We start from the raw sequence: 27,382 nt of genomic DNA on the forward strand, positions 1-27,382 counted from the left end.
GTAATGTAACTAAGGTCACTGTCAAAAATTCTGCTCACTCCAACAGAACGCATTTTTGGATTGGTGAATGTTTTGTCTCACATGTGAACTTGGTATAAGTGTTGCTGGAAATCTATAACCAACCTAATATACATACAGTGGTTTTAACCCCATGAGCAGAAGTGTCATTGAACTGTCAGAGGGGTGTTCGCCCGGCCATTTACCTTTCTGCAAACATCAAGTATACCCTTTAAAGCTTAACTTCTTAATACAGCACTGTCAGTCTCAGTCCTGGCCACTGCAATGGACATGCTGCTCTCCCTTTGACATAGCTCCAAGCAAATTTATTTTTGTAGAAGTCGGGTTTGGATTACAGTGCAGGTATATGTTCTATATAATGATTATTATTATTATTACTATTAATGATATACAGCTTTTTTCTTATTTTAATGAATTTTAGATCCAATATTTGTAGGTGTAAATTATACTCAGTATGAATAAATAGTTATCTATCTATCTATCTATCTATCTATCTATCTATCTATCTCTTTCTCTCTCACGTATGAAGATTAATATTGTGGTATTTAGTAAGAATGATGCTTGATATTCTCAGCATAATCAATGTGGGGCATGAGATGGGATCAACTACTTATCTGGGTATTTAAAGACTACAAGCACTTTTGGTCACATATTTATTAGATTGCATCAATCAATTACCGTATGTGAAAACATTTTTCCAATTGTTTATTATTTAACAATTTGCTCCATTTGGTTTCTGCAGCTTGCAATGTATTCCAATCTATAGCAAGCTGCAGAATACCATCCTGTGCTAAATCCAGCAAGCTTCCTGAAGGTTCGTTTCCAGTCACTCCTCTCCCGAGTGAACATTTGTTAACCTCTGATCATATCAATCATATTTAATCAAATAACTGCACAGAAGAGAAGAGAAAGGGCTGGAGACGAGCCGTCAGAAAGCTGACTGACTGATTTATTACAGAACAACCTTCTGCAGCTTGCTATGTATTCTAATACCTATAAGCTGGAGAAGCCTATAAAGAAGTAGGGCTAACTGACAATTATAGGAAGAATAAGGATCCGTAATGTGGATTATTATTACGGAGTTGTATTATCCCCTCCTAAAAGTCAAATAACGTAATTTGCTAAGCGTTGGACATATCGCGTGTCCTGCTAGGGCTACACTGGATCAGATTGTGTTTATGTGGACTTCAATCTACTAGAGAAATTGGACTCTTCCACGAGCTTTGGCCAATGAACTGTCAGAGTTATTATTATACCATCCAGAATTGCACCGACTCCTCACAGTTGTTAGTACAAATGCCAGGGACACTGTGTTGCTGGACAGGAGCCATCCCTGATCATGGTCTAGATACTCTTTACAAACCCTCAGTCTGTCACATGCAATTGTCTTGTACAACATAACTAGTACAGGTTATATACGGGAAACCCTGGCTCAGTATATTATTTATTCATTTTTCCCACTTGTATAGCGCTGACATATTCTGCAACACTTTACAGACATTATAACCTTTTGCTGTCCCCATTGGGGCTCACACTCTAAGATCCCGATCAGTAGCCTTTGGAGTATGTGAGTAAACTGGAGTACCCGGAGGAAATCCATGTAAACATGGGGAGAACATACAAATTCTATGCAGATGTTGTCCTTATCGAATTTGAACCTAGGACCCCAGCACTTCAAGGCACCAGTGATAACAACTGAGCCACGTGCGGCCCAATATAACAATCAATGTTAAGTTTTAACATTTCTAAAGTACCATATATTCAAGATTTCAGTAGAGGCATGAATATCAGACATTGACGTACAATATGTAGGCAGAATGTTATAAGGCAGGAGGAGCCCCCACAGAACTGTAGATCAATCTGCTCAGCTCTTCCTACATTGTAAGGCTACTTTCACACTTGGGGAAGCCATTTCCAGCAGGCTGTTCCGGTGGGGGACCTCAAGTCCACTGTGCCGCCGGAGGTCCGCTCTGTCCAGCCGCCTCTCGACACGTTTGCTGTCCTGCGGCCGGACCTCCGGCCTGACCCCATTATAGTGTACGGGATCGGATTTTACCTCCGGCGGCATGGTAGACTTGCGGTAGCACGGATCCAACAAGCTGTTCCCCCACTGGAACAGCTTGTCAGAAAAGGCTACAACAAGTGTGAAAGTAGCCTAAGATGCTGCCTGCAGACCAGACATCATGTTCAGTGTCACAGGTTCCTTTAAAGGCAGCTTACTAATGTCTGCTAGATTGTATTCTCACAATTAATGGGGGGATCTATATTGACATATCCAGTAGCAAGAGGCCCCTATACTTTTCTTGTATGGGGCCCTCTGTTGACTTCATGTTTAAAGGGCATCTGTCAGCAGATTTGTACCTATGAAACTGACCGACCTGTTACATGTGTACTTGGCAGCTGAAGACATCTGTGTTGGTCCCATGTTCATATTTGCCCTCATTGCTGAGAAAAATGATGGTTTAATATATGCAAATGAGCCTCTAGGAGCAACGGGCTCAAGCTCTCTGTAACGGCAACGCCCCCGTTGCTCCTAGAGGCTCATTTGCATATATTAAAACTACATTTTTCTCAGCAATGCGGGCAAATATGAACATGGGACCATCACAGACGCCTTCAGCTGCCAAGCGCACATGTAACAGGTCAGCCAGTGTCATAGGTGCAAATCTGCTGACAGATGCCCTTTAACTATAAATAATATTAGTGGTGAGGAACCAGTGTGGAACACATAGTACGTGCCACGTATAAGGGACTGTTCACAAGCGTCAGACTCTAATTCCATTCATCTAAATGCGTTAGCCACAAAAACAACCCCATTAAAGTTAATAGAACCGTAACAACTTTTTATTTTTGTTTTGTTGCTACGAAAACAAATACTTTTATAATGTTGCTCTTTATTTCAAAAAATGTGTTGCAACCAGAAAACTATTATAGTAGTTCCTATCTGTCGCACGTGCAAACAATTGCAGATGTGGTGATGCATATGTCAGAATTCAGACACACAAAGCTCTAGATGTAGTATATGAAATAAAAAAATAACTATTGTGAATTCACAGAGAATAAAACACCACTTTTCTTAAGCAACTAAAGGTTTGGTTGAACGTCTGTGTGCAGGCAGTTATCTTTCTCAACTCCCCCATACACATACACACGCAGCACGGCCGAGTATGTATGTGGTTTCAATAGGTAGAGAGTAGAAAACCGTTACCTGACACCTCTGAAATGCTATGCGCCTGATCCTTTTCTCCCTTGATATCACCTGTCGGGAGCTCCCCATACACATTAGATTGCCGTCTGTTCCTGCAGAAAACAGCAAGTTCATCCAACAGTAATCTAATGTGCATGGAGGCCTTTAGGACTAGCTTGAATCTGCATTTTATAGACCCTGCAGGAGTTGTTTAAAAATATTTTTTTTGTCTTTGAAATTGGTGGTGCTCCCATTTCAGGGGTACTGTAGTAGTAGTAGTAGTAGTAGTAGTAGTAGTAGTAGTAGTATTGTGTGTACTTGCTGAAGAAATGTAACTTCTGCTAGAATGATGAGCCAAGGAACATTGCCCCTTGATAGTCATCTGACTGGTGTCTGTATATCACACAACTAGGAATATCAATATGAATCCTACGGGATACTTGCAAGCACTTAACCATGAGTGCTGTAGTATTGTGTTTTTAAATAAAATTCTTGCCCTTTGAAGGGATATTCACATTTGTAGCAGTCTCTGCTCCAGAAGCCAAGCAAAGTGGTATGAGCGGCTATAGCGGAAGGGGCTTGGCTTGAGAGCCAATCAGTGAGATCTGTGCTGGGATGTTGCTCTTTGCCAGTTATTATTTCTTCTTAGTTCCTGTATTTTAGAATACTTTGTGCATTTTGTGAGTATTGGTGTTTTGGATTAGTGCTTGTTTACTTTGCCTTCTCCTTGCTTTTGACTGTGTTTGACCTCAGACTGTTTAATAGAGACCGTTTTTCTGCCTTTGCATGTGTGGCTTTGACTTTTGACCACTATGTTTTTTGACCTTGGCTTAACCTATCCATTTTGCCTGCTAGCAGATACTCGGTGAATGCAAGACAGAATTCCATATCACTCACAGGGACCCCTCAGAGTTTACTAGCTTGGCTCTTGATTTAATCACCTTTATCACGGGGGCTATTCTGCTGAATGTTATTGAAGGGCAGGTTCACCAAAACTTGCTTAACTGAGAAGTCTGGCAGTGGGTGCACATTTTGCTGTTCAGGTTACCTGTATCCCATCTGTTCCATCATACCATCTGGACAATTATGGCATATCGATAGGATATGCCATAGGTGTGAGTCCTACCTCTGGGACCCACTCCTATCTCAAGAATAGGGCCCTGATGTGAATTTAGAGCAAGCCAAGCATGTGCAGCTTTCTCCATTCACTGCTATGAGACTTTCTAAAGTAGCCAAGTGTTGGCATTTTCGGGGGAACCTATAGCTGTAAATGGAGGTGTGACTGCACTTGTGCAATGTCTCCATTCACAACTATGGAACTTCTGAAAATGCCAGCAATTGGGCATTCTGTTCTCCAGACAGGAGTGAATCCCAGAGGTGGGACCCACACCTATTAGACATCGAAATGCTATAAATGTCCAAATGGGACAACCCCATTACCTTTAAAACTGACTTTACGTATTTATTTTGGGTTGTATTCTTTCTGTAGCTTGTCACTTTCATTTAAGTGACGTCCCCCCATATCCAAAAATCATGAATATAAATACTGCTCGAGAATGCATTTTTTTTACTTTCTGCAAATTGCCTAAAATGAGATTGGAAAGCTTTATTGAATAAATGTCATTCCTAATAAGTGTTATAAAAATATAAATGAATGCAAACAAATGCATCAATAAATAAATCTGAGGCAGTCTATAGCCTATGGATTAAATGCTGATTCCCCATTTACATTCTGCTTACAAAGCAAAATTTAATTAGTATAATTAGATATGAGATACACTGACAATATAATTTTGCAGGGTCCAGAACGTAAGAGGAAGCAACCATGTCAGTAACTCTAAAGAGCATCAAGAAACTTGGACAGGAGAATTCATCATTTGAGTCGGATGAATCAGGTAAAGGTTACATTATTGGCATAATTCATATTTAAATGTACTTTTTAATCTAGATAGCTCTGACTAAATCTATGAATTTGTAAATTGCTCCAAATCCACTGCATAGAGAAAAATAATCTAATTCTGATTGCCTGAAGCTGCCACTAGAGGGAGCTTAGGAGCTTATTGCGTACCAGGTTTTACATTAAACTCTAACTCTTTAAAGGGGTTATTCAATGATTAATGTAAAAAATGAAAATCAAACATCATATAGTACATGACAATCTCTTTCTAACAAAGCTAGAACCAGCCCTGTACCTCACACGGATCCAGAGATCTCCTCATTTATTGCTTCGCTAGATTTAAATCAAGCTGGCAGCTGAAGGGGAGGGTCTTGTGCAGCTCAGGGGGAGTGTCTGCTGCAGCTCAGGGGGCGTGTCTCAGCTCTCCCTATCACAGCTCAGGAGGAGTGTCTTTTCTGCTGCAGCTCAGGGGGCGTGTCCATTCTGCTGAAGCTCTCTCCCTATCACAACTCAGGAGGCAGTTGAAAGATAAAAACTGAGCATGTGCGGCCATCTCAGTGAGCAGGTCAAAGAAATAAAAAATTATTTTGACACTATGCAGACACATTTTATTGAATAACATGCAATTACAAAAGTATTCAGATCCAGGTGCTGGTTTGAAAACTGTAGAAAACTTTTCGTAAGACAACCCCTTTAACCCCTTAGGGACCAATGACGTACCGGTACATCATGTATAGTTCCGATCACCGCCGCCCAGCGGGCGGTGATCAGAACCTGGTGCCTGCTAAAATCATTGAGCAGGCACCTAGGCTAAATGCCTGGGGGGTCCCGTCAATTCAGACCTGCGGTTTGCGGCTTTTTATTGTGCGGCGGCGGCTGGTGGAGCTGCCATCGGGTCCCCATGGGGCTGTGGGGGGGGACTCGATGGCATGGAAGGCAGTGCGATGTCTAAGGAAGGCATCGCGCTGCCTTCCGGTGAAGAGCCTGTGAGATCCAGCCCCCTGGATTTCACAGACCGGAAGCTGTATGAGTAATACACACAGTATTACTCATACAGCCAATGCATTCCAATACAGAAGTATTGGAATGCATTGTAAAGGATTAGACCCCCAAAAGTTCAAGTCCCAAAGTGGGATAAAAAATTAAGTGAAAAATAAAGTTGAAAAAATAAAGTTTTCCCCCCAAAAAATTAAAAGTTTCAAGTAAAAATAAACAAAAATGTAATTTTCCCCAAATAAAGTTAAAAAAAAATTGTAAAAAAGACCGGCTCTATAAACATATCACATGACCTAACCCCTCAGATGAACACCGTAAAAAATAAAAAATTAAAACTGCTAAATAAACAATTATTTTGTCACCTTACATCACAAAAAGTACAACAGCAAGCGATCAAAAAGGCGTTTGCCCACCAAAATAGTACCAATCTAACCGTCACCTCATCCCTCAAAAAATTAGCCCCTACCTGAGACAATCGCCCAAAATAAAAAAAATATGGCTCAGAATATGGAAACACTAAAACATAATTTTTTTTGTTTGAAAAAAGCTGTTATTGTGTAAAACTTACATAAATAAAAAAAAGTATACATATTTGGTATTGCCGCGTTCGTATCGACCGGCTCTATAAAAATATTACATGACCTAACCCCTCAGATGAACACCGTTAAAAATAAAAAATAAAAACTGTGCTAAATAAACCATTTTTTGTCACCTTACATCACAAAAAGTGTAATAGCAAGCGATCAAAAAGTCATATGCACCCCAAAATAGTGCCAATCAAACCGTCATCTCATCCCACAAAAAATGAGACCCTACCTAAGATAATCGCCCAAAAACTGAAAAAAACTATGGCTCTCAGAATATGGAAACACTAAAACATGATTTTTTTTTTGTTTCAAAAATGATATTATTGTGTAAAACTTGCATAAATAAAAAGTATACATATTAGGTATCTCCGCGTCTGTATCGACCGGCTCTATAAAAATATCACATGACCTAACCCCTCAGATGAACACCGTAAAAAAAAAAAAAAAAGGTGTGCTAAATAAACCATTTTTTGTCACCTTACATCACAAAAAGTCAAATAGCAAGCTATCAAAAAAGAAACACGCACCCCAAAATAGTTCCAATCAAACCGTTATGTCATCCCGCAAAAAATGAGACCCTACCTAAGATAATCGGCCAAAAACTGAAAAAACTATGGCTCTCAGAATATGGAAACACTAAAACATGATTTTTTTTGTTTCAAAAATTATACTATTGTGTAAAACTTGCATAAAAAAAAATTATATACATATTAGGTATCTCCGCGTCCGTATCGACCGGCTCTATAAAAATATCACATGACCTAACCCCTCAGATGAACACCGTAAAAAATTTAAAATAAAAAAGTGTGCTAAATAAACCATTTTTTGTCATCTTACATCACAAAAAGTCTAATAGCAAGCAATCAAAAAAACACACGCACCCCAAAATAGTGCCAATAAAACCGTCATCTCATCCCGCAAAAATCATACCCTACCCAAGGTAATCGCCCAAAAACAGAAAAAATTCTGGCTCTCAGACTATGGAAACACTAAAACATTTTTTGCTTCAAAAATTAAATCATTGTGTAAAACTTACATAAATAAAAAAAAGTATACATATTAGGTATCGCCGCATCCGTGACAACCTGGTCTATAAAAATATCACATGATCTAACCTGTCAGATGAATGTTGTAAATAACAAAAAATAAAGTTGGTGCCAAATCAGCTATTTCTTGTCATCTTGCCTCATAAAAAGTGTAATATAGAGCAACCAAAAATCATATGTACCCTAAACTAGTACCAACAATACTGCCACCCTATCCCATAGTTTCTAAAATGGGGCCACTTTTTTGGCGTTTCTACTCTAGGGGTGCATCAGGGGGGCTTTAAATGGGACATGGTGTAAAAAAAACCAGTCCAGCAAAATCTGCCTTCTAAAAACCGTATGGCATTCCTTTTCTTCTGCGCCCTGCCGTGTGCCCGTACAGCGGTTTACGACCACATATGGTGTGTTTATGTAAACTACAGAATCAGGGCCATAAATATTGAGTTTGGTTTGGCTGTTAACCCTTGATTTGTAACCGGAAAAAAATTATTAAAATGGAAAATCTGCCAAAAAAGTGAAATTTTGAAATTGTATCTTTATTTTCCATTAATTCTTGTGGAACACCTAAAGGGTTACCGACATTTGTAAAATCAGTTTTAAATACCTTGAGGGGTGTAGTTTCTTATATGGGGTCACTTTTATGGAGTTTCTACTCTAGGGGTGCATCAGGGGGGCTTCAAATGGGACATGGTGTAAAAAAAAACAGTCCAGCAAAACCTGCCTTCCAAAAACCGTATGGCATTCCTTTCCTTCTGCGCCCTGCCGTGTGCCCGTACAGCGGTTTACGACCACATATTGGGTGTTTCTGTAAACTACAGAATCAGGGCCATAAATATTGAGTTTGGTTTGGCTGTTAACCCTTGCTTTGTAACCGGAAAAAAATTATTAAAATGGAAAATCTGCCAAAAAAGTGAAATTTTGAAATTGTATATCTATTTTCCATTAATTCTTGTGGAACACCTAAAGGGTTAACGACATTTGTAAAATCAGTTTTGAATACCTTGAGGGGTGTAGTTTCTTAGATGGGGTCACTTTTATAGAGTTTCTACTCTATGGCATTCCTTTCCTTCTGCGCCCTGCCGTGTGCCCGTACAGCGGTTTACGACCACATATGGGGTGTTTCGGTAAACTACATAATCAGGGCCATAAATATTGAGGTTGATTTGGCTGTTAACCCTTGCATTGTAACCGGAAAAAAAATTATTAAAATGGAAAATCTGCCAAAAAAGTGAAATTTTGAAATTGTATCTCTATTTTCCATTAATTCTTGTGGAACACCTAAATAACGACGGTTGTAAAATCAGTTTTGAATACCTTGAGGGGTGTAGTTTATAGAATGGGGTCATTTGTGGGTGGTTTCTATTATGTATGCCTCGCAAAGTGACTTCAGACCTGAACTGGTCCTTAAAAATTGGGTTTTTGAAAATTTCTGAAGAATTTCAAGATTTGCTTCTAAACTTCTAAGCCTTGTAACATCCCCAAAAAATAAAATATCATTCCCAAAATGATCCAAACATGAAGTAGACATATGGGGAATGTAAAGTAATAACTATTTTTGGAGGTATTACTATGTATTATAGAAGTAGAGAAATTGAAACTTGAAAATGTGCAATTTTTTACAAATTTTTGGTAAATTTGGTATTTTCTTATAAATAAAAATATTTTTTTTTACTTCATTTTACCAGTGTCATGAAGTACAATATGTGACGAAAAAACAATCTCAGAATGGCCTGGATAAGTCAAAGCGTTTTAAAGTTATCAGCACTTAAAGTGACACTGGTCAGATTTGCAAAAAATGGCCAAGTCCTTAAGGTGAAATAGGGCTGAGTCCTTAAGGGGTTAATGACCACCTACTGTCTGTTGTCTGTAAAGCAGTGCAGGTCCCTAATGTGCAGTAATGTCTTTTTGCAATGCTTCTGACAGTCGGGGATACAGAGGCTAAGTGAAAAGCAAGTGGCAATGCCAGTAGAGGAAGCCGTAATCACGTGATCGCCAGATGTCTCCAGGCATAGCAGATCTCTTGGGTCTTGGCCGTGTGCATGAGCCCTTACTCATAGCCAACCCATTCTCGCGAGACTGTATGTATTATATTTTTCAAAACAGCACAAATTAGGGAACCTATTTTAATACTTTTTTATGTCAATAAGCAAATTTAAAGAATCGAGATATAATTTAGAAATATTTTTTGTACAGTGTACCCGCATTTAAAAGAAAAAAAAATCTCGTAAAAGTGTATTAATAAACAGCCCTATGTGTCTTGAAAAAAAAATATGCCAAACTTATTGGTGGAGACTGCAGCAAGTGGAATTTCATCATACATCTGTGCAGGGACTTTGAAGTACATTGGATGATAGATATAATAATATATTATTACATAAATCGGCTAAGGATGTTGAAAGGAAAATCAACATGATGTTAAAAGGCGGCATGCACTAGCTCTAATCTTTGTTCAGTTTTTTACCATTTAGACTTGGACCTTAGACCACATTAGCTGTATCACCTGGATGAACCTTGACACTATTATTATGTAGATTCTTTAAAGGGACATTCTTCATCAAAAGGGTGTATTATTTTTTTAACTCAATATTCACAGAAAGCATATTTTTTTGAATTTGTGAATCTTTTTTTCTTTTTCAATTTGGCAGTTCTATACCCGTGGAAATACAAAATAATGTCCTTCAGTAGCAGTCAGAACCAAGTAAAAAAATTAAATCAGAATAAAAAGATAAAGATAGTTAAAGGGGTTGGGACACGCACCTATATTGAGAACAGAGCCCCGACAGTGGAGGAGCGCTGGCTTGCTATTTTCGTCGCACCCATAGAAGTGAATGGGAGCTGTGGCTGGTCTACGTGGTGAGCTCTTATTCACTTCTATGGGGAGAACGCTTGGTGGTAGCCGGACCGGAGTCCTCCAGCCACCCCTTTGCAGGGCTCCATTATCGATATAGGTGTGGGTCCCAGTGGTAGGACCTGCACGTATAAGACAATGGGGGTATATCTTAGCGATATGCCCCCATTGTCTGTGATGAGAGAACCCCTTATCGGTTTTCTGCTGCTGTGAGGGGAAAATCTGTTAGTATAATAGTATGTATAGAACAGGGATAACAATTAGATAGCTCTGTTGTTCTTTTGATAGGCCCAGATAAAAATGTCCAGAGAAGAGCATTGCCGCTCATCCCCCTTCCCTCTCTGGTCTGAGTCAATGATTTGACTGCTCGGACTGGGAGAAAACATCTGTATGTGGGTAAGTAACTGGCTGAGTGATAGAAAACAGAGGGTGGTTATTAACGGTACACACTCAGATTGGGTCACTGTCACTAGCGGAGTACCTCAGGGGTCAGTATTGGGCCCTATTCTCTTCAATATATTTATTAATGATCTTGTAGAAGGCTTGCATAGTAAAGTATCAATTTTCGCAGATGACACTAAACTGTGTAAAGTAATTTACACTGATGAGGACAGTATACTACTACAGAGGGATCTGGATAGATTGCAGGCTTGAGCAGATAAGTGGCAGATGAGGTTTAACACTGATAAATGTAAGGTTATGCACATGGGAAGGAAAAATGCAAGTCCCCCGTACATACTAAATGGTAAAACACTGGGTAACACTGACATGGAAAAGGATCTAGGAATTTTAATAAACAGCAAACTAAGCTGTAAAAACCAGTGTCAGGCAGCTGCTGCCAAGGCCAACAAGATAATGGGTTGCATCAAAAGGGGCATAGATGCCCGTGATATGAACATAGTCCTACCACTTTACAAATCGCTAGTCAGACCACACATGGAGTACTGTGTACAGTTCTGGGCTCCTGTAAACAAGGCAGACATAGCAGAGCTAGAGAGGGTTCAGAGGAGGGCAACTAAAGTAATAACTGGAATGGGCAACTACAGTACCCTGAAAGATTATCAAAATTAGGGTTATTCACTTTAGAAAAAAGACGACTGAGGGGAGATCTAATTAATATGTATAAATATATCAGGGGTCAGTACAGAGATCTATCCCATCAGCTATTTATCCCCAGGACTGTGACTGTGACGAGGGGACATCCTCTGCGTCTGAAGGAAAGAAGGTTTGTACACAAACATAGAAGAGGATTCTTTACGGTAAGAGCAGTGAGACTATGGAACTCTCTGCCTGAGGAGGTGGTGATGGGGAGTACAATAAAGGAATTCAAGAGGGGCCTGGACGTATTTCTGGAGCTTAATAATATTACAGGCTATAGCTACTAGAGAGGGGTCGTTGATCCAGGGAGTTATTCAGATTGCCTGATTGGAGTCGGGAAGGAATTTTTTATTACCCTAAAGTGGAGAAAATTGGCTTCTACCTCACAGGGTTTTTTGCCTTCCTCTGGATCAAGTTGCAGGATAACAGGCCGAACTGGATGGACAAATGTCTTTTTTCGGCCTTATGTACTATGTTACTATGTTACTATGTTACTAAACTGTCTGTGGAGAGCCAGAACAGGAAGCAGAATACATGGAGTGACAATCTATGTACCTGCTTTCTGCAAAAAAATAAATAAAAAGAAAATAGAATTTTTTCACATATAAGTTGATAATAGGTGATAAAAAGTGTTTTAGATGGTACTGTCCCTTTAACCTTCTCAGGACCGCCGTACGCAGGATTGCATCTTTGCGGCGGCCCTGCTCTTCTGGGTGGACGCGCCGGCGCGTCCTCTCGCGAGACGCGAGATTTCCTGTGAACGCGCGCACACAGGCGCACGCGTTCACAGGAACGGAAGGTCAGAGAGTTGATCTCCAGCCTGCCAGCGGCGATCGTTCGCTGGCAGGCTGGAGATGTGATTTTTTTAACCCCTAACAGGTATATTAGACGCTGTTTTGATAACAGCGTCTAATATACCTGCTACCTGGTCCTCTGGTGGTCCCCTTTGTTTGGATCGACCACCAGAGGACACAGGTAGCTCAGTAATATGTTGCACCAAGCACCACTACACTACACCCCCCCTGTCACTTATTAACCCCTTGATCACCCTTGATCACCCCTGATCACCCCATATAGACTCCCTGATCCCCCCCCTGTCATTGATTACCCCCCTGTCATTGATCACACCCCTGTAAAGCTCCATTCAGATGTCCGCATGATTTTTACGGATCCACTGATAGATGGATCGGATCCGCAAAACGCATACGGACGTCTGAATGGAGCCTTACAGGGGCGTGATCAATGACTGTGGTGATCACCCCATATAGACTCCCTCATCACCCCCCTGTCATTGATTACCCCCCTATCATTGATCACACCCCTGTAAAGCTCCATTCAGATGTCCGCATGATTTTTACGGATCCACTGATAGATGGATCGGATCCGCAAAACGCATACGGACGTCTGAATGGAGCCTTACAGGGGCGTGATCAATGACTGTGGTGATCACCCCATATAGACTCCCTCATCACCCCCCTGTCATTGATTACCCCCCTGTCATTGATCACACCCCTGTAAAGCTCCATTCAGACGTCCGCATGATTTTTACGGATCCACTGATAGATGGATCGGATCCGCAAAACGCATACGGACGTCTGAATGGAGCCTTACAGGGGCGTGATCAATGACTGTGGTGATCACCCCATATAGACTCCCTCATCACCCCCCTGTCATTGATCACACCCCTGTAAAGCTCCATTCAGACGTCCGCATGATTTTTACGGATCCACTGATAGATGGATCGGATCCGCAAAACGCATACGGATGTCTGAATGGAGCCTTACAGGGGCGTGATCAATGACTGTGGTGATCACCCCATATAGACTCCCTCATCACCCCCCTGTCATTGATTACCCCCCTGTCATTGATTACCCCCCTGTCATTGATCACACCCCTGTAAAGCTCCATTCAGATGTCCGCATGATTTTTACGGATCCACTGATAGATGGATCGGATCCGCAAAACACATACAGGCGTCTGAATGGAGCCTTCCAGGGGGGGGGTGATCACCCCATATAGACTCCCTGATCACCCCCCTGTCATTGATCACCCCCCCTGTCATTGATCACCCCCCCTGTCATTGATCACCCCCCCTGTCAGGCTGCATTCAGATGTCCGTATGATTTTTACGGATCCACGGATACATGGATCGGATCCGCAAAACACATACGGACATCTGAATGGAGCCTTACAGGGGGGTGATCAATGACAGGGGGGTGATCAATGACAGGGGGGTGATCACCCCATATAGACTCTCTGATCACCCCCCTGTCATTGATCACCCCCCTGTCATTGATCACCCCCCTGTCATTGATCACCCCCCTGTAAGGCTCCATTCAGACATTTTTTTGGCCCAAGTTAGCGGAAATTTTTTTTTTTTTCTTACAAAGTCTCATATTCCACTAACTTGTGTCAAAAAATAAAATCTCACATGAACTCACCATACCCCTTACGGAATCCAAATGCGTAAATTTTTTTAGACATTTATATTCCAGACTTCTTCTCATGCTTTAGGGCCCCTAGAATGCCAGGGCAGTATAAATACCCCACATGTGACCCCATTTCGGAAAGAAGACACCCCAAGGTATTCCGTGAGGGGCATATTGAGTCCATGAAAGATTGAAATTTTTGTCCCAAGTTAGCGGAAAGGGAGACTTTGTGAGGAAAAAAAAAAATATCAATTTCTGCTAACTTGTGCCAAAAAAAAAAAATTTCTATGAACTCGCCATGCCCCTCATTGAATACCTTGGGGTGTCTTATTTCCAAAATGGGGTCACATGTGGGGTATTTATACTGCCCTGGCATTCTAGGGGTCCTAAAGCGTGAGAAGAAGTCTGGGATCCAAATATCTAAAAATGCCCTCCTAAAATGAATGTGGGCCCCTTTGCGCATCTAGGCTGCAAAAAAGTGTCACACATGTGGTATCGCCGTATTCAGGAGAAGTTGGGCAATGTGTTTTGGGGTGTCATTTTACATATACCCATGCTGGGTGAGATAAATATCTTGGTCAAATGCCAACTTTGTATAAAAAAATGGGAAAAGTTGTCTTTTGCCGAGATATTTCTTTCACCCAGCATGGGCATATGTAAAAAGACACCCCAAAACACATTGCCCAACTTCTTCTGAATACGGCGATACCACATGTGTGACACTTTTTTGCAGCCTAGGTGGGCAAAGGGGCCCACATTCCAAAGAGCACCTTTAGGATTTCACAGGTCATTTACCTACTTACCACACATTAGGGACCCTGGAAAATGCCAGGGCAGTATAACTACCCCACAAGTGACCCCATTTTGGAAAGAAGACACCCCAAGGTATTCCGTGAGGGGCATGGCGAGTTCCTAGAATTTTATATTTTTTGTCATAAGTTAGTGGAAAATGATGATTTTTTTATTTTTATTTTTTTCCCTTACAAAGTCTCATATTCCACTAACTTGTGACAAAAAATAAAAACTTCCATGAACTCACTATGCCCATCACGAAATACCTTGGGGTGTCTTCTTTCCAAAATGGGGTCACTTGTGGGGTAGTTATACTGCCCTGGCATTCTAGGGGCCCAAATGTGTGGTAAGAAGTTTGAAATCAAAATGTGTAAAAAATGACCAGAGAAATCCGAAAGGTGCTCTTTAGAATTTTGGCCCCTTTGCCCACCTAGGCTGCAAAAAAGTGTCACACATGTGGTATCTCCAGTTTCAGGAGAAGTTAGGGAATGTGTTTTGGGGTGTCATTTTACATATACCCATGCTGGGTGAGAGAAATATCTTGGCAAAAGACAACTTTTCCCATTTTTTTATACAAAGTTGGCATTTGACCAAGATATTTATCTCACCCAGCATGGGTATATGTAAAATGACACCCCAAAACACATTCCCCAACTTCTCCTGAATACGGAGATACCACATGTGTGACACTTTTTTGCAGCCTAGGTGGGCAAAGGGGCCCACATTCCAAAGAGCACCTTTCGGATTTTACTGGTCATTTTTTACAGAATTTGATTTCAAACTCCTTACCACACAAATTTGGGCCCCTAGAATGCCAGGGCAGTATAACTACCCCACAAGTGACCCCATTTTGGAAAGAAGACACCCCAAGGTATTCCGTGAGGGGCATGGCGAGTTCCTAGAATTTTTTATTTTTTGTCACAAGTTAGTGGAAAATGCTGTTTTTTTTGTTTTTTTTTCATACAAAGTCTCATATTCCACTAACTTGTGACAAAAAATAAAAACTTCCATGAACTCACTATGCCCATCAGCGAATACCTTGGGGTGTCTCCTTTCCAAAATGGGGTCACTTGTGGGGTAGTTATACTGCCCTGGCATTCTAGGGGCCCAAATGTGTGGTAAGGAGTTTGAAATCAAATTCTGTAAAAAATGACCAGTGAAATCCGAAAGGTGCTCTTTGGAATGTGGGCCCCTTTGCCCACCCTGGCTGCAAAAAAGTGTCACACATCTGGTATCTCCATATTCAGGAGAAGTTGGGGAATGTGTTTTGGGGTGTCATTTTACATATACCCATGCTGGGTGAGATAAATATCTTGGCAAAAGACAACTTTTCCCATTTTTTTATACAAAGTTGGCATTTGACCAAGATATTTCTCTCACCCAGCATGGGTATATGTAAAATGACACCCCAAAACACATTCCCCAACTTCTCCTGAATACGGAGATACCACATGTGTGACACTTTTTTGCAGCCTAGGTGGGCAAAGGGGCCCACATTCCAAAGAGCACCTTTCGGATTTCACCGGCCATTTATTACAGAATTTGATTTCAAACTCCTTACCACACATTTGGGCCCCTAGAATGCCAGGGCAGTATAACTACCCCACAAGTGACCCCATTTTGGAAAGAAGACACCCCAAGGTATTCGCTAATGGGCATAGTGAGTTCATGGAAGTTTTTATTTTTTGTCACAAGTTAGTGGAATATGAGACTTTGTAAGAAAAAAAAAAAATCATAATTTTCCGCTAACTTGTGACAAAAAATAAAAAGTTCTATGAACTCACTATGCCCATCAGCGAATACCTTAGGGTGTCTACTTTCCGAAATGGGGTCATTTGTGGGGTGTTTGTACTGTCTGGGCATTGTAGAACCTCAGGAAACATGACAGGTGCTCAGAAAGTCAGAGCTGCTTCAAAAAGCGGAAATTCACATTTTTGTACCATAGTTTGTAAATGCTATAACTTTTACCCAAACCATTTTTTTTTTTACCCAAACATTTTTTTTTTTATCAAAGACATGTAGAACAATAAATTTAGAGCAAAATTTATATATGGATCTCGTTTTTTTTGCAAAATTTTACAACTGAAAGTGAAAAATTTCATTTTTTTGCAAAAAAATCGTTAAATTTCGATTAATAACAAAAAAATTAAAAATGTCAGCAGCAATGAAATACCACCAAATGAAAGCTCTATTAGTGAGAAGAAAAGGAGGTAAAATTCATTTGGGTGGTAAGTTGCATGACCGAGCAATAAACGGTGAAAGTAGTGTAAGTCAGAAGTGTAAAAAGTGGCCTGGTCTTTCAGGGTGTTTAAGCACTGGGGGCTGAGGTGGTTAATGGATAGTCATATGTAATGTCCCGGAGTGCCATTACTACTTATTTTTGCCGTGCAATCACTCCCTGTGGGCGGAGCTGGATTTTCGCTCAGTAGAGGGGGTGTTTCTTCTGAACTGGTAGGAGTAGCTGCGTCGTCACCATTAAAGATAGCGGATTAACCCTTCAGATGCCCGAGCGCACGGTTTTGCGCCTGCTGCTCCGTAGAAAATTAAATAAACTCACTTTTAAAGGTTTTTTTTGTAATCCTGTAGGCTTTACAATGGGGTGGCACACAGTTTTGCGTTATCAGAATCCTGTTTGTGACGCCAAATGATGCAAGGTATCCCTTGCCCTTTGGGAGGTTTCTACGAAATATGTCCCTCTTATAGAGCAAGTAAGCATGACGCCAGCTGCGGTTAAGCAGCGGAAGCTCAATTTTCCCTTTGTAGATGGTAATGTTGGTACCCAGAGGTAGGATTTCCAGAGTGGTGCAGGGTGGTCTACAGTCCCTGTAGATGTTATGTACACGTGTCATGGTGTTCCTACCTGGATATCCGTAGATACCAGACGTGATGTGGCCTGAAGCAGTGCAAAAGGGGGTAGTTGAACTTAGATAATGAACAAGTGAAATAAATGGAGTCCAGACTTGTAGTAACATTGAACAGTTGCTATTACTTGGCATAAATTGGTAATCCAAACTTCCAAACGATATCTTGGTTATCAGCAGGTATCGACTTAACTTTGGCAGGCAAATACTTCTCAGCAACAATCTCAGCTCTGCTATGCGGTAGCTCTCTCAGCTCTGCTATGCTTGGCTGGATGAATAGGAAACTCTTCCTCTTCTGCTAGAAGTTAAGTTAGCTGTAGTCTGTAGTCTGTCTCTTACTTATAATCCTAGAAACTTCTTGTCCTGGCTTTAGAGTACCTCAAGCTTCGGATCAGCTTGGATGGAGGCAATGCAAGCCCAGGAGGGGACAGGCAACCATGTAGACTTCAGAGGCAGGGCCTCTGGGCCTAGCACAGCAGGCAGTCTCTGCTAGCCAGCACACAACCTCTACCTAAGGACGGTGGACTAGACACTGACTCCTAACTAACTAAACTCCTCCGTCTCTAAAGAGGGCTGGAAGGGAACAGAAGGTTCCCCTCCAGGGAAGCTAATACTGCCAATGTTGCTGCCATCTGCTGGTGGACCAGGTAATTGTGTGAACACAACAGTTTCAGGAATAAATATGCACATTATTAAGAAAATCCATCAGGAGTTGTACATTAGCACATAGGAGATGGTAGCAAAGTGCCAAAAAGAAGTGGTAATGGCACTTCGGGACATTACACATGTTTAACTACCAAGTGGATCCACACATCCTGACAAATCAGTGCTCCAAACCTATATATACTATATACAGACCTCCCAAGTGTCCCTCTTTTGGAGGAACAGTCCCTATTTTTGACCTAAGTCCCTCTGTCCCTCTTTTCTGCTTAAATGTCCTTCTTTTTGATCTGAGGGATAGATTTGCATTATTACATTTAAAATATTGATCCAGAAACAGTTTGTTTGGCTCCTCTCTGTATATTAGAGCTCATCTTGTATAGTATTTCATTATTTGCTGGAATTTGGATTTTAGAAATGTCTCTATTCTAATAAGTTTTGCACTATTGTGCGTTAAGAAAACTATTACAATGTATAAATATGCAGGAAAAATGGACTTTCACGCAATGAACCATAAGTGTCCCTCTTTGATAGCCCAAAAAGTTGGGAGGTATGTATCTACTGCAGCATAGTCTTATCAGTTCTTATTGTGAACCCAGGTTTTATTAGCTACAGTATGTGGCATTGTGATAAATACTCAGTAAGTATTCTGTTTTGGGCTGTGTAAAATAAAATAAGGCAGGGGAGTAATTATAATTCCATAGCAAAATAAAATGGGTCCCCCACCACCTAGTGTAAAAAAAATTCAAATGCACATCATAACAAAAAGACACCATATTGTTATTCCCCACAACAAAAGTGCAATCTTCTTGCACCTGATTTTCCACCGATTCCCCACCTCTGGGGTCCATAGCAAGCGCTATGGCTGCTATGGATATAGTTCATCCCATGGAGGAAGATTTTTCTGGGATGATGTGAAGAGGTCACTGGTTACAGAGGTCGTCCAGGATTTTATTTTTTAAATCCCCCAGACCAGCAGTACCTGTGAATGTACAGTATACCTACTTGCTTCTTGCTGATCCATTACAGCTCCGTGGGTCTTCACCCGACCTCCAGTCTCTGTCCGTAAACTTCTGCACAAGCACCACTGCAGCCAATGACCGACCTCAGCAGGGATGTGTTCCCGCTGGGTCGTTTGCTGCTTGGCATACATCACCACTGAGGGAAGCTATTGGTTGCAGGGAGCGGACTCCCTCTGTAACCCATCGGCACGGCAAGTACGATTGCGGGGTGTCAATGTGTAGGCCCCAAGCCTGTCTTGAGTGTTCCCCAGCAGACTACGCCTCTCTGGTGCAAACTGCTGGTTAATGTCAGTATAGCACTGAGATTAAGGCCTCATGCACACGACCGTTCCGTTTTTTTGCGGTCTGCAAACCGCCTATTGTAGAAATACCTATTTTTGTCCACAAAACGGAGAAGAATAGGACATGTTCTATTTTTTTTTGCGGGGCCATGTAACGGAGAAACGGATGTGGACAGCACACGGAGTGCTGTCAGCATCTTTTGCGGCCCCATTGAAGTGAATGGGTCCGTATCCGAGCCGCCAAAGTTGCGGCTCGGATGCGGACCCGAAAAATGGTCGTGTGCATGAGGCATAACATGCAATGCACTATAGGGCTAGTGCATTGTATTTTAGAAGCAATTGAAAATTTGCCTGTTATAGTTCCCCTGTGGGAGTATTAAGTGGTTAAAAAAAGTTAATTTTTTTTTATAAAATAAAAAAATTATAATAAAAAATTACGCTTTTTTTCCCTTGAAAATACGCTTTCTCAATTTAAAAAATTTGCAAAATAACATCTCCCCGCATGGTATCACTGTGTCTGTAACAAGCTGCACTACACAAATATCATGTAATTTATCTCCTACGGTGAACGCTGTAAAAAAACAAACAAAAAAAAATGCCAGAATTGCTCATTTATTCTTAGTTGCCACCGAAAAAACGTAATAACAAGAGATCGAAAAGTGTCATTTACCCCAAAATTATACCAATGAAAACTACAAGTCTGCCCGCAAAAATCAAGCTGTCAAACAACTCTATAGAGAGAAAAATAAAAAAGTTATGGGTCTTGGAATGCGATGATGCAAAAAGATTTTCTTCTTTTAAAAAAAAAAGGGTTTTATTGCACAAAAGTAGTAAAACGTAAAGAAAACTATGTATTTGGTATCGCTGTAATCGCACTGATCCAGAGAATAAAGATATTATGTTATTTATGCAGAAAAACGAACGCCGGAAAACGTTATAACGTAAAAATTCTCCCTCCCATAAAGAGCTAATAAAAGTCAGAAAGTTTTGTGTATCCAAAAATTGTATCATTGAAAACTGCAACTTGTCCCGCAAAAAACAAGCCCTCATACAGCTGCAGAGATGGAAAAATAAAAAAGTTACAGCTCTTGAAATACATCAGTAAGGCCCAAACAGGCTGGTCACTAAGCGGTTAAGAATCACTCTTCTGGCGAAAGTTCAGCACCCACTTTCTAAAAGCATAATGTGCAACAGTGACACCTACAGGTCTGTGATGGAAACAACATCTACTGCAAAAAAAAGTGAATTAATGGATTTTGCACAATACTACTGATTTGGGCCTTTCTATTTCATCTATCACAAAAAAAGTCTGCGTTCTTCTCTGTAGGCAAGCCTCTTTAACCATGACCCTTGTAAAGGTCCTCTGTTTATCTGCTATAAATGGCTTTGCTTCTTTTCCCCCTAGAACCAGTGCCACACTTGTCTGTAGGCTGTGTCTGGTATGGCAGCTTGGCCCCATTCAAGTAAATGAGTAATTCCATCTGTTGTATCATACTGTTAGGACTAAATAATAGAGTTTAGCAGAAGAAATGTTATGCATGTTGGTTTTTAAAGGGGTTCTACAGTTTGTTTTAACTGATGATCTATCCTCTGGATAGATCATCAGCATCTGACCGACGGGGGTCCGACACCCGGGACCCCTGCCGATCAGCTGTATGAGAAGGCAGCGGCACTCCAGCAGGGCTGCGGCCTTCTCACTGTTTACCGCTGGCCCAGTGATGTCACCAATTAAGTGAACAGAGCTTAGCCCCGCCCAGGCCAGTGATACTAGTCGTGACATCACTGGGCCAGTGGTAAACAGTTAGAAGGCCACGGCGCTGCTGGAGCACCGCTGCCTTCTAAAACAGCTAATCAGCGGGGGTCCCGGGTGTCGGACTCCCGCCAGTCAGATGCTGATGATCTATCCAGAGGATAGATCATCAGTTAAAACAAACTGTAGAACCCCTTTAACATTTGTTTCATCACAAATCCTAACTATATTTGTTTGCCATTTCAGATAATCTAAAGAACTCAGAGTAAGTACTTATAGCAGATTATAAGTAATATATAAGTAAAAGCTTAACTGAAATATATCACCGCTAGCGCCAACGTCCTGCATTCACTATGGCCCTGATTTATCATACCTTCACTGCAAAATTATGGCATCAAAAAGTTGCAAAAAAAGGGAATGTGTGACTTTTTGCATTTGCTTGTGCAACATTTACGGGATTGCTCCAAATTTTGCGACTTTTTTGCCCTCACTTGCACATAATTTTGCGACTTTTTGAATTTTTACACCACTTGCTCCAGTTTATGAAGGTAAGTGCAAAAGTGGTTGTGGTTAGTTATGTTAAATCGATTCCTCTTTTTCTATTGATGACCTATCCTCAGGAGGAGACGGTGCGCGCTGTGTGCACGTGCCGTCTCCCTTCTCTCTTTCTGTCCACTGCTGCTGTCCCATAGAAGCACAGCAGCGAGCAGAAAGAGAGAAGGGAGATGGCACGTGCACACTGCACATGGCGTCTCCTCATACAGCTGACAACCAGGACCCCCGCCAATCTGATATTGATGACCTATCTTTTTACAATAGTAAAAGCCCAGATAACCCCTTTAATGTCTTTAAGTCCAGATTTATCATTGAGACTTTTTTTTTTTAAGTCTCAAAAAAAGTTGCAATCTCACTCCGAGAGGAGGGTGGAGCAGGAAAACTGGAGGAGCTTCTCTAGACAAGCGTTAGGTCTAAGGATGAGACAAATTTATTGAGTAACATGAAACATTTAATAAATTTGGTGTAAAGTACTCAAGCAAAATTGACTTCAAATATTCCCCTCATGATAAATTCCCCCCTATGAATGTTACAATTTAATTAGAGGTTATGGACACCTTTTAGGGCCATTTTGGGCTAAAATTATTTTTTTATTGGCCTTTATTAATGATTTTCAGCAGTTTTCTCTATACAGCTGTCAATTTCTGTCTATTTGTAGACTATAACTTTCCTGTCACACAGCAGCTTTGATGGCTCAATGTGTATTGCTTATCTCTGAACTTCTGGCAGCTCATAAACATTCTTTCAAAGAGTTTACTAGAGAATGGTGTAAATAGCAAATTTCTAAATCACTTTATTCAACAAATCTGCCTGCATCCACCTGAAAAAAGTTGTAAAGTCATGGCCACTAGGGATCTCACTTCTACCTAATTTGCAGTCCACTGGCTGTTAAAATCTGTTGCTATTAACAGAGACACAGAAGCTTCCTGCCTTTCTGTAATTCCCCCCTCCTTATCTGTTCTGTGAGCTCTGGACATGAAAACAGACATAGTGGGAAGTAAGGGAAAGTATATAATAGCAGTACAAGGCTGGCAGATTCCAAAGAAGGGAGATACACCTGCTTCTGAGAGAAATGCATCTAGATGTGTTGCTAAAGAAGAAGAGGATAATTAGGCGGAAAAGGACATTAAAGAAGCCCAAAAGAGACATATTCCTTTATAGGTATGATTATACCAAGAAGCACAGCCACCTCAGGTACGCTTTAAGCTATATTCTTATCAGTTTGATAAGAATTGACCTATAATAAGTGTTTCAGAGCTGTCAGGAGTTGAGAGATAAGAGCTACAGGCTGAGCCATCAGAGCATAAACAGGAAGTGTTAACATATGTTTATTAAAAACCAATGGAAAAAAAAATATATATATATATTTAGCACAAAATGAGTAGAATGCAGTAATAAAAGCCAACCCCCCCCCCCCCCCCGAAAATAAATAAAAAATTGTCCATAGACTTTAAGATTCATATTTAATTTTTTCTTAACAGAAAATATGAAAATGGCCAACCAGCAACAAAAAAAGCAGAGTAAGTATTAAAACCTGTTCATCTATTTTACATAGTGCAGATGAGCCTCGCCTGAAATGTTCATGTATATAAATGAATAGGCATAGTAGTGTGAACATGGACATGGCCAGACATCATGAGGACTTTGAAGGATATCTGGCTTTCTCTGTGTTGAAGACCCATAACTGGGGCTCCACAGTTATTTTGCATATTAGTGTACGCGCAACACCCTGAAACAGCTGTCTGTGGATGGATAACTGGCTTAGGTCTTCCCCGTCACATCCTTAAAGCTTGTAAAAGAGCGGGATCTTGACATAGGGGCCACTTAATATGGTGGATCTGGTAATCTCTGCAATGGAGACACCCCTTTGCTCGGTTTTCCTTCCTTTGAAGGATATCTGGCTTTCTCTGTGTTGAAAACCCATAATTGGGGCTCCACAGTTATTTTGCATATAGCTCCAACTGGTAACACCCTATTTATTTATACGTAGGAATAATACAATGTAGAGTTCTAGGAAAACATTCTCCATAATTATTATCCTCATTTCACAGACATCTGTCTCTGCAAATTACTCCTTATTTCACTATGAAAAGCGGCATTGACTGGCACTAAACCACCCAGACCCAATAGATTATCGCCCCATCCCCATCTTATCTTATGTGTGTGGGCAGCTTTGCTGCCTATTTATTCTTAAATTAAAATTATTTGTAAGAATTACTTTTAAAAAGTGTGTTTAATGGATTTGTGTGGTCACCTAAACTCCTTGGGGCATCTTACAATTATTACATAGAGAAGTAAGAGCCCCATAGCAAGGATCAAACCAGGCCCCCCACACAGGACAGAAGGGTTTCTGCCTAATCCCTTTTCAATGACCCTTGGGCCATTTGTCCACTGCCTCATTTGCTAAAAGTTGTCCCTTTAGAGCAGGGATGGCCAACCTGAGGCTCTCCAGCTGTTGCAAAACTACAACTCCCAGCATGGCAAGACTGCCTACAGCTATCAGCCTACAGCAGGGCATTGTGGGAGCCGCAGGTTAGCTATGCCTGCTTTAGAGGGTCCTCCAGTAGAAGATAATCCCAACTAAGACTGGGCCCCCTCTTGCCCTGGGCCCCATAGAAGTCGCCTGGTCTGCTGCTATAGTAGTTATGCCCCTGATTCCACTTCTTGTTTTATATTCCATAATCCCTAATATAAAGTACTTTGTTTTGAAGGTCTAAAGGAAACAACATACGAGTTGGCTTCTTCCAGTTGGTAAGTGCATATGCTGCAAGCCCCGGAGTAGCAGAGTGGAGGATGGGAGTGGTAGTGGCTCTAGCTGCACTAATTAGTCACAGTAGCTATCCTCACACCAATGCTCCCTAGGGCCAGGGCAATGATAGGAGGGCACATCCTTTCTTCCCTTAGGGCACACCCTATGTTGGGGTCCCTGCCTGAAGGTAGTTGAGGGGGCCTTGGTGTTATGAATGTGGTACAGATGCAAGTCAGGAAATGTAAGTAAATAAAGTATGTGTATCGCGGCTCACCCGTATCTCTAATATGGTTAAGGTGCTCTGTTTTTCGGATGATTCACCTATTCATCCTATGTAACAAGTGTAATCCAATTCTAAATAAAAACAGGCACTCACCACCTGGTATATTTGCGGTTAGTATCTTTACTCAATATAATGGTCTAAAATTGCACATAAAATATACATTTATATAAAATACAATAATAAAATAAAATACACTGCGCTGCAATATCCTAAAATGACACGTATATATTCAACGATTCCCACTCACTGCATATTATGATATCAGGATGGATTATATGGTATACTTCATACTGGATTCCTAATAACCTAATTAAAGTGTCCTGTGCAAAGAAAAAAAATCATAATTTTTTTTATCCTGAGTGACAAAAACCTTTTCAAAAAGTGCAAGTTATTATTCAAATGAAAGTGTTCTGTGCAAACAAATATCCTGTGAAGAAAATATCCTGTAGAAAAAATTTGTAACAGCTGTTTCTTGTGAAGAAGTATTAATAGATGTAGTATCCACAATGTATCCGTCCAACGTGACACTGTCGTAGCAAAATATAAGTCAGTATGCGATGTGCATATAGATTTAAATGATACAGATCAAGGAGACTCCTCTGTTGATGTTCTGTGGCTCAATTCAGTTCAGAGTCCGCAATATAACAGTTAAGGGTTAATATGCCTCTAAGGGTTAGGTAATGGTCGGATATTAAAGACGGTCGGGTTTTGTAGTTGGGGCGTCCCCCTAATGCAAACCCTCTTACCTTGCCCTTTGAGGTGGATTTTCTACTACGGTAGCTGTCTTTAATAGGGTCACTGCTCCTGTAATTGCTGTATTCTTCGTATCTCCCGAAGTAGCACACGAGATCCGATACTTGGTTCTTTCTGCTCGCTGCTCTCTGGTCTCTCGGCGTTCCACGTGGTTTCCTCTTTGCGTGTCACCGTCCAGGACCAAACCAGATTCTCTTTTACTTGCGCTTGGATCTGTATGGAAATCCTTATCTTATAATGACCCGTACTGTATTTAGTAGGTCTTTACTCGGGTTCAGGTGGGTAGTTATCACTCGCAGGACCAGCCAGACGCGTTTCGAGGGTTCACCCTCTTCCTCAGTGGCTATATAGAGGAGTCTCCTGGATCTGTATCATTTAAATCTATATGCACATCGCATACTGACTTATATTTTGCTACGACAGTGTCACGTTGGACGGATACATTGTGGATACTACATCTATTAATACTTCTTCACAAGAAACAGCTGTTACAAATTTTTTCTACAGGATATTTTCTTCACAGGATATTTGTTTGCACAGAACACTTTCATTTGAATAATAACTTGCACTTTTTGAAAAGGTTTTTGTCGCACAGGATAAAAAAAATTATGGAATTTTTTTTTTGCACAGGACACTTTAATTAGGTTATTAGGAATCCAGTATGAAGTATACCATATAATCCATCCTGATATCATAATATGCAGTGAGTGGGAATCGTTGAATATATACGTGTCATTTTAGGATATTGCAGCGCAGTGTATTTTATTTTATTATTGTATTTTATATAAATGTATATTTTATGTGCAATTTTAGACCATAATATTGAGTAAAGATACTAACTGCAAATATACCAGGTGGTGAGTGCCTGTTTTTATTTAGGAAATGTAAGTGTTGTGGGTGGTACTGTTTTCAGTAACCAGGCAGATTGTAGAAAATAAACTAGTCGCTTATTACTAAAGTTCAGAATGGGAGTTGTAGTACATCCAATGATATCAAGGCACAGTTCCATGGCAAGTTACATTGCAGTCTCTTCCTAATTGCTATATATAGGCAAATGGCAAAGATGATGATAATAGGAGTAGCAGTGCCCGAGTTCCTTGTAAGCACTTTGCAACCTTTCAAAGATGATCACAGGTGTGCAAAACACCCCAAAATGAGGTAGGCACCAGAGACTAGAAACCATCCACAGCAAAGCTTCTATCAGCCATAAATACCTTGGTAAAATACCTTGTGATTCTGGACAGTCTATGAAAGGCTATGATGCAATACTTACTAAAAAGCTCCTCCCTCACAGGGGAAAGTTAATTCCCTCTGCTGAATATGGGCATAATTAACTTAACAGTGCCACCTACAGACAGATTTTGGCAAAGCATAATAAAAAGCATGAACAGCTTAAAAACATCAAATAAAGAACAATTTACAAGTACCCTATTCTAGGGTACTCCATATACTTCAATCATTACCTAATTCTTCAAAATGTTTTTAAATAGCGAGTTGGTCACTAAATAGCACTGTCAAGACAAACTTACCCATAGTGTTACATTGAAATTCAATACTAAACCTATCACTC

General features: G+C 40.7%; 1 protein-coding gene across 1 annotated transcript in view; it reads left to right on the forward strand.

The window, feature by feature from the left end:
• Positions 1-203: 203 nt before the first annotated feature.
• LOC121008912 (bile salt export pump-like) overlaps positions 204-27,382 on the forward strand; it is a 101,831-nt gene continuing 74,652 nt past the window's right edge. The window contains exons 1-5 of the mRNA XM_040441680.1: positions 204-360; positions 5,005-5,100; positions 21,719-21,737; positions 23,509-23,547; positions 24,739-24,778. Coding sequence (XP_040297614.1) covers positions 5,031-5,100; positions 21,719-21,737; positions 23,509-23,547; positions 24,739-24,778 — 168 coding nt within the window. The 5' untranslated portion in view covers positions 204-360; positions 5,005-5,030. The remainder of the gene's footprint in view (positions 361-5,004; positions 5,101-21,718; positions 21,738-23,508; positions 23,548-24,738; positions 24,779-27,382) is intronic.

Source organism: Bufo bufo, chromosome 7, assembly GCF_905171765.1.
Source record: "Bufo bufo chromosome 7, aBufBuf1.1, whole genome shotgun sequence".
Classification (NCBI taxonomy): Eukaryota; Metazoa; Chordata; class Amphibia; order Anura; family Bufonidae; genus Bufo; species Bufo bufo.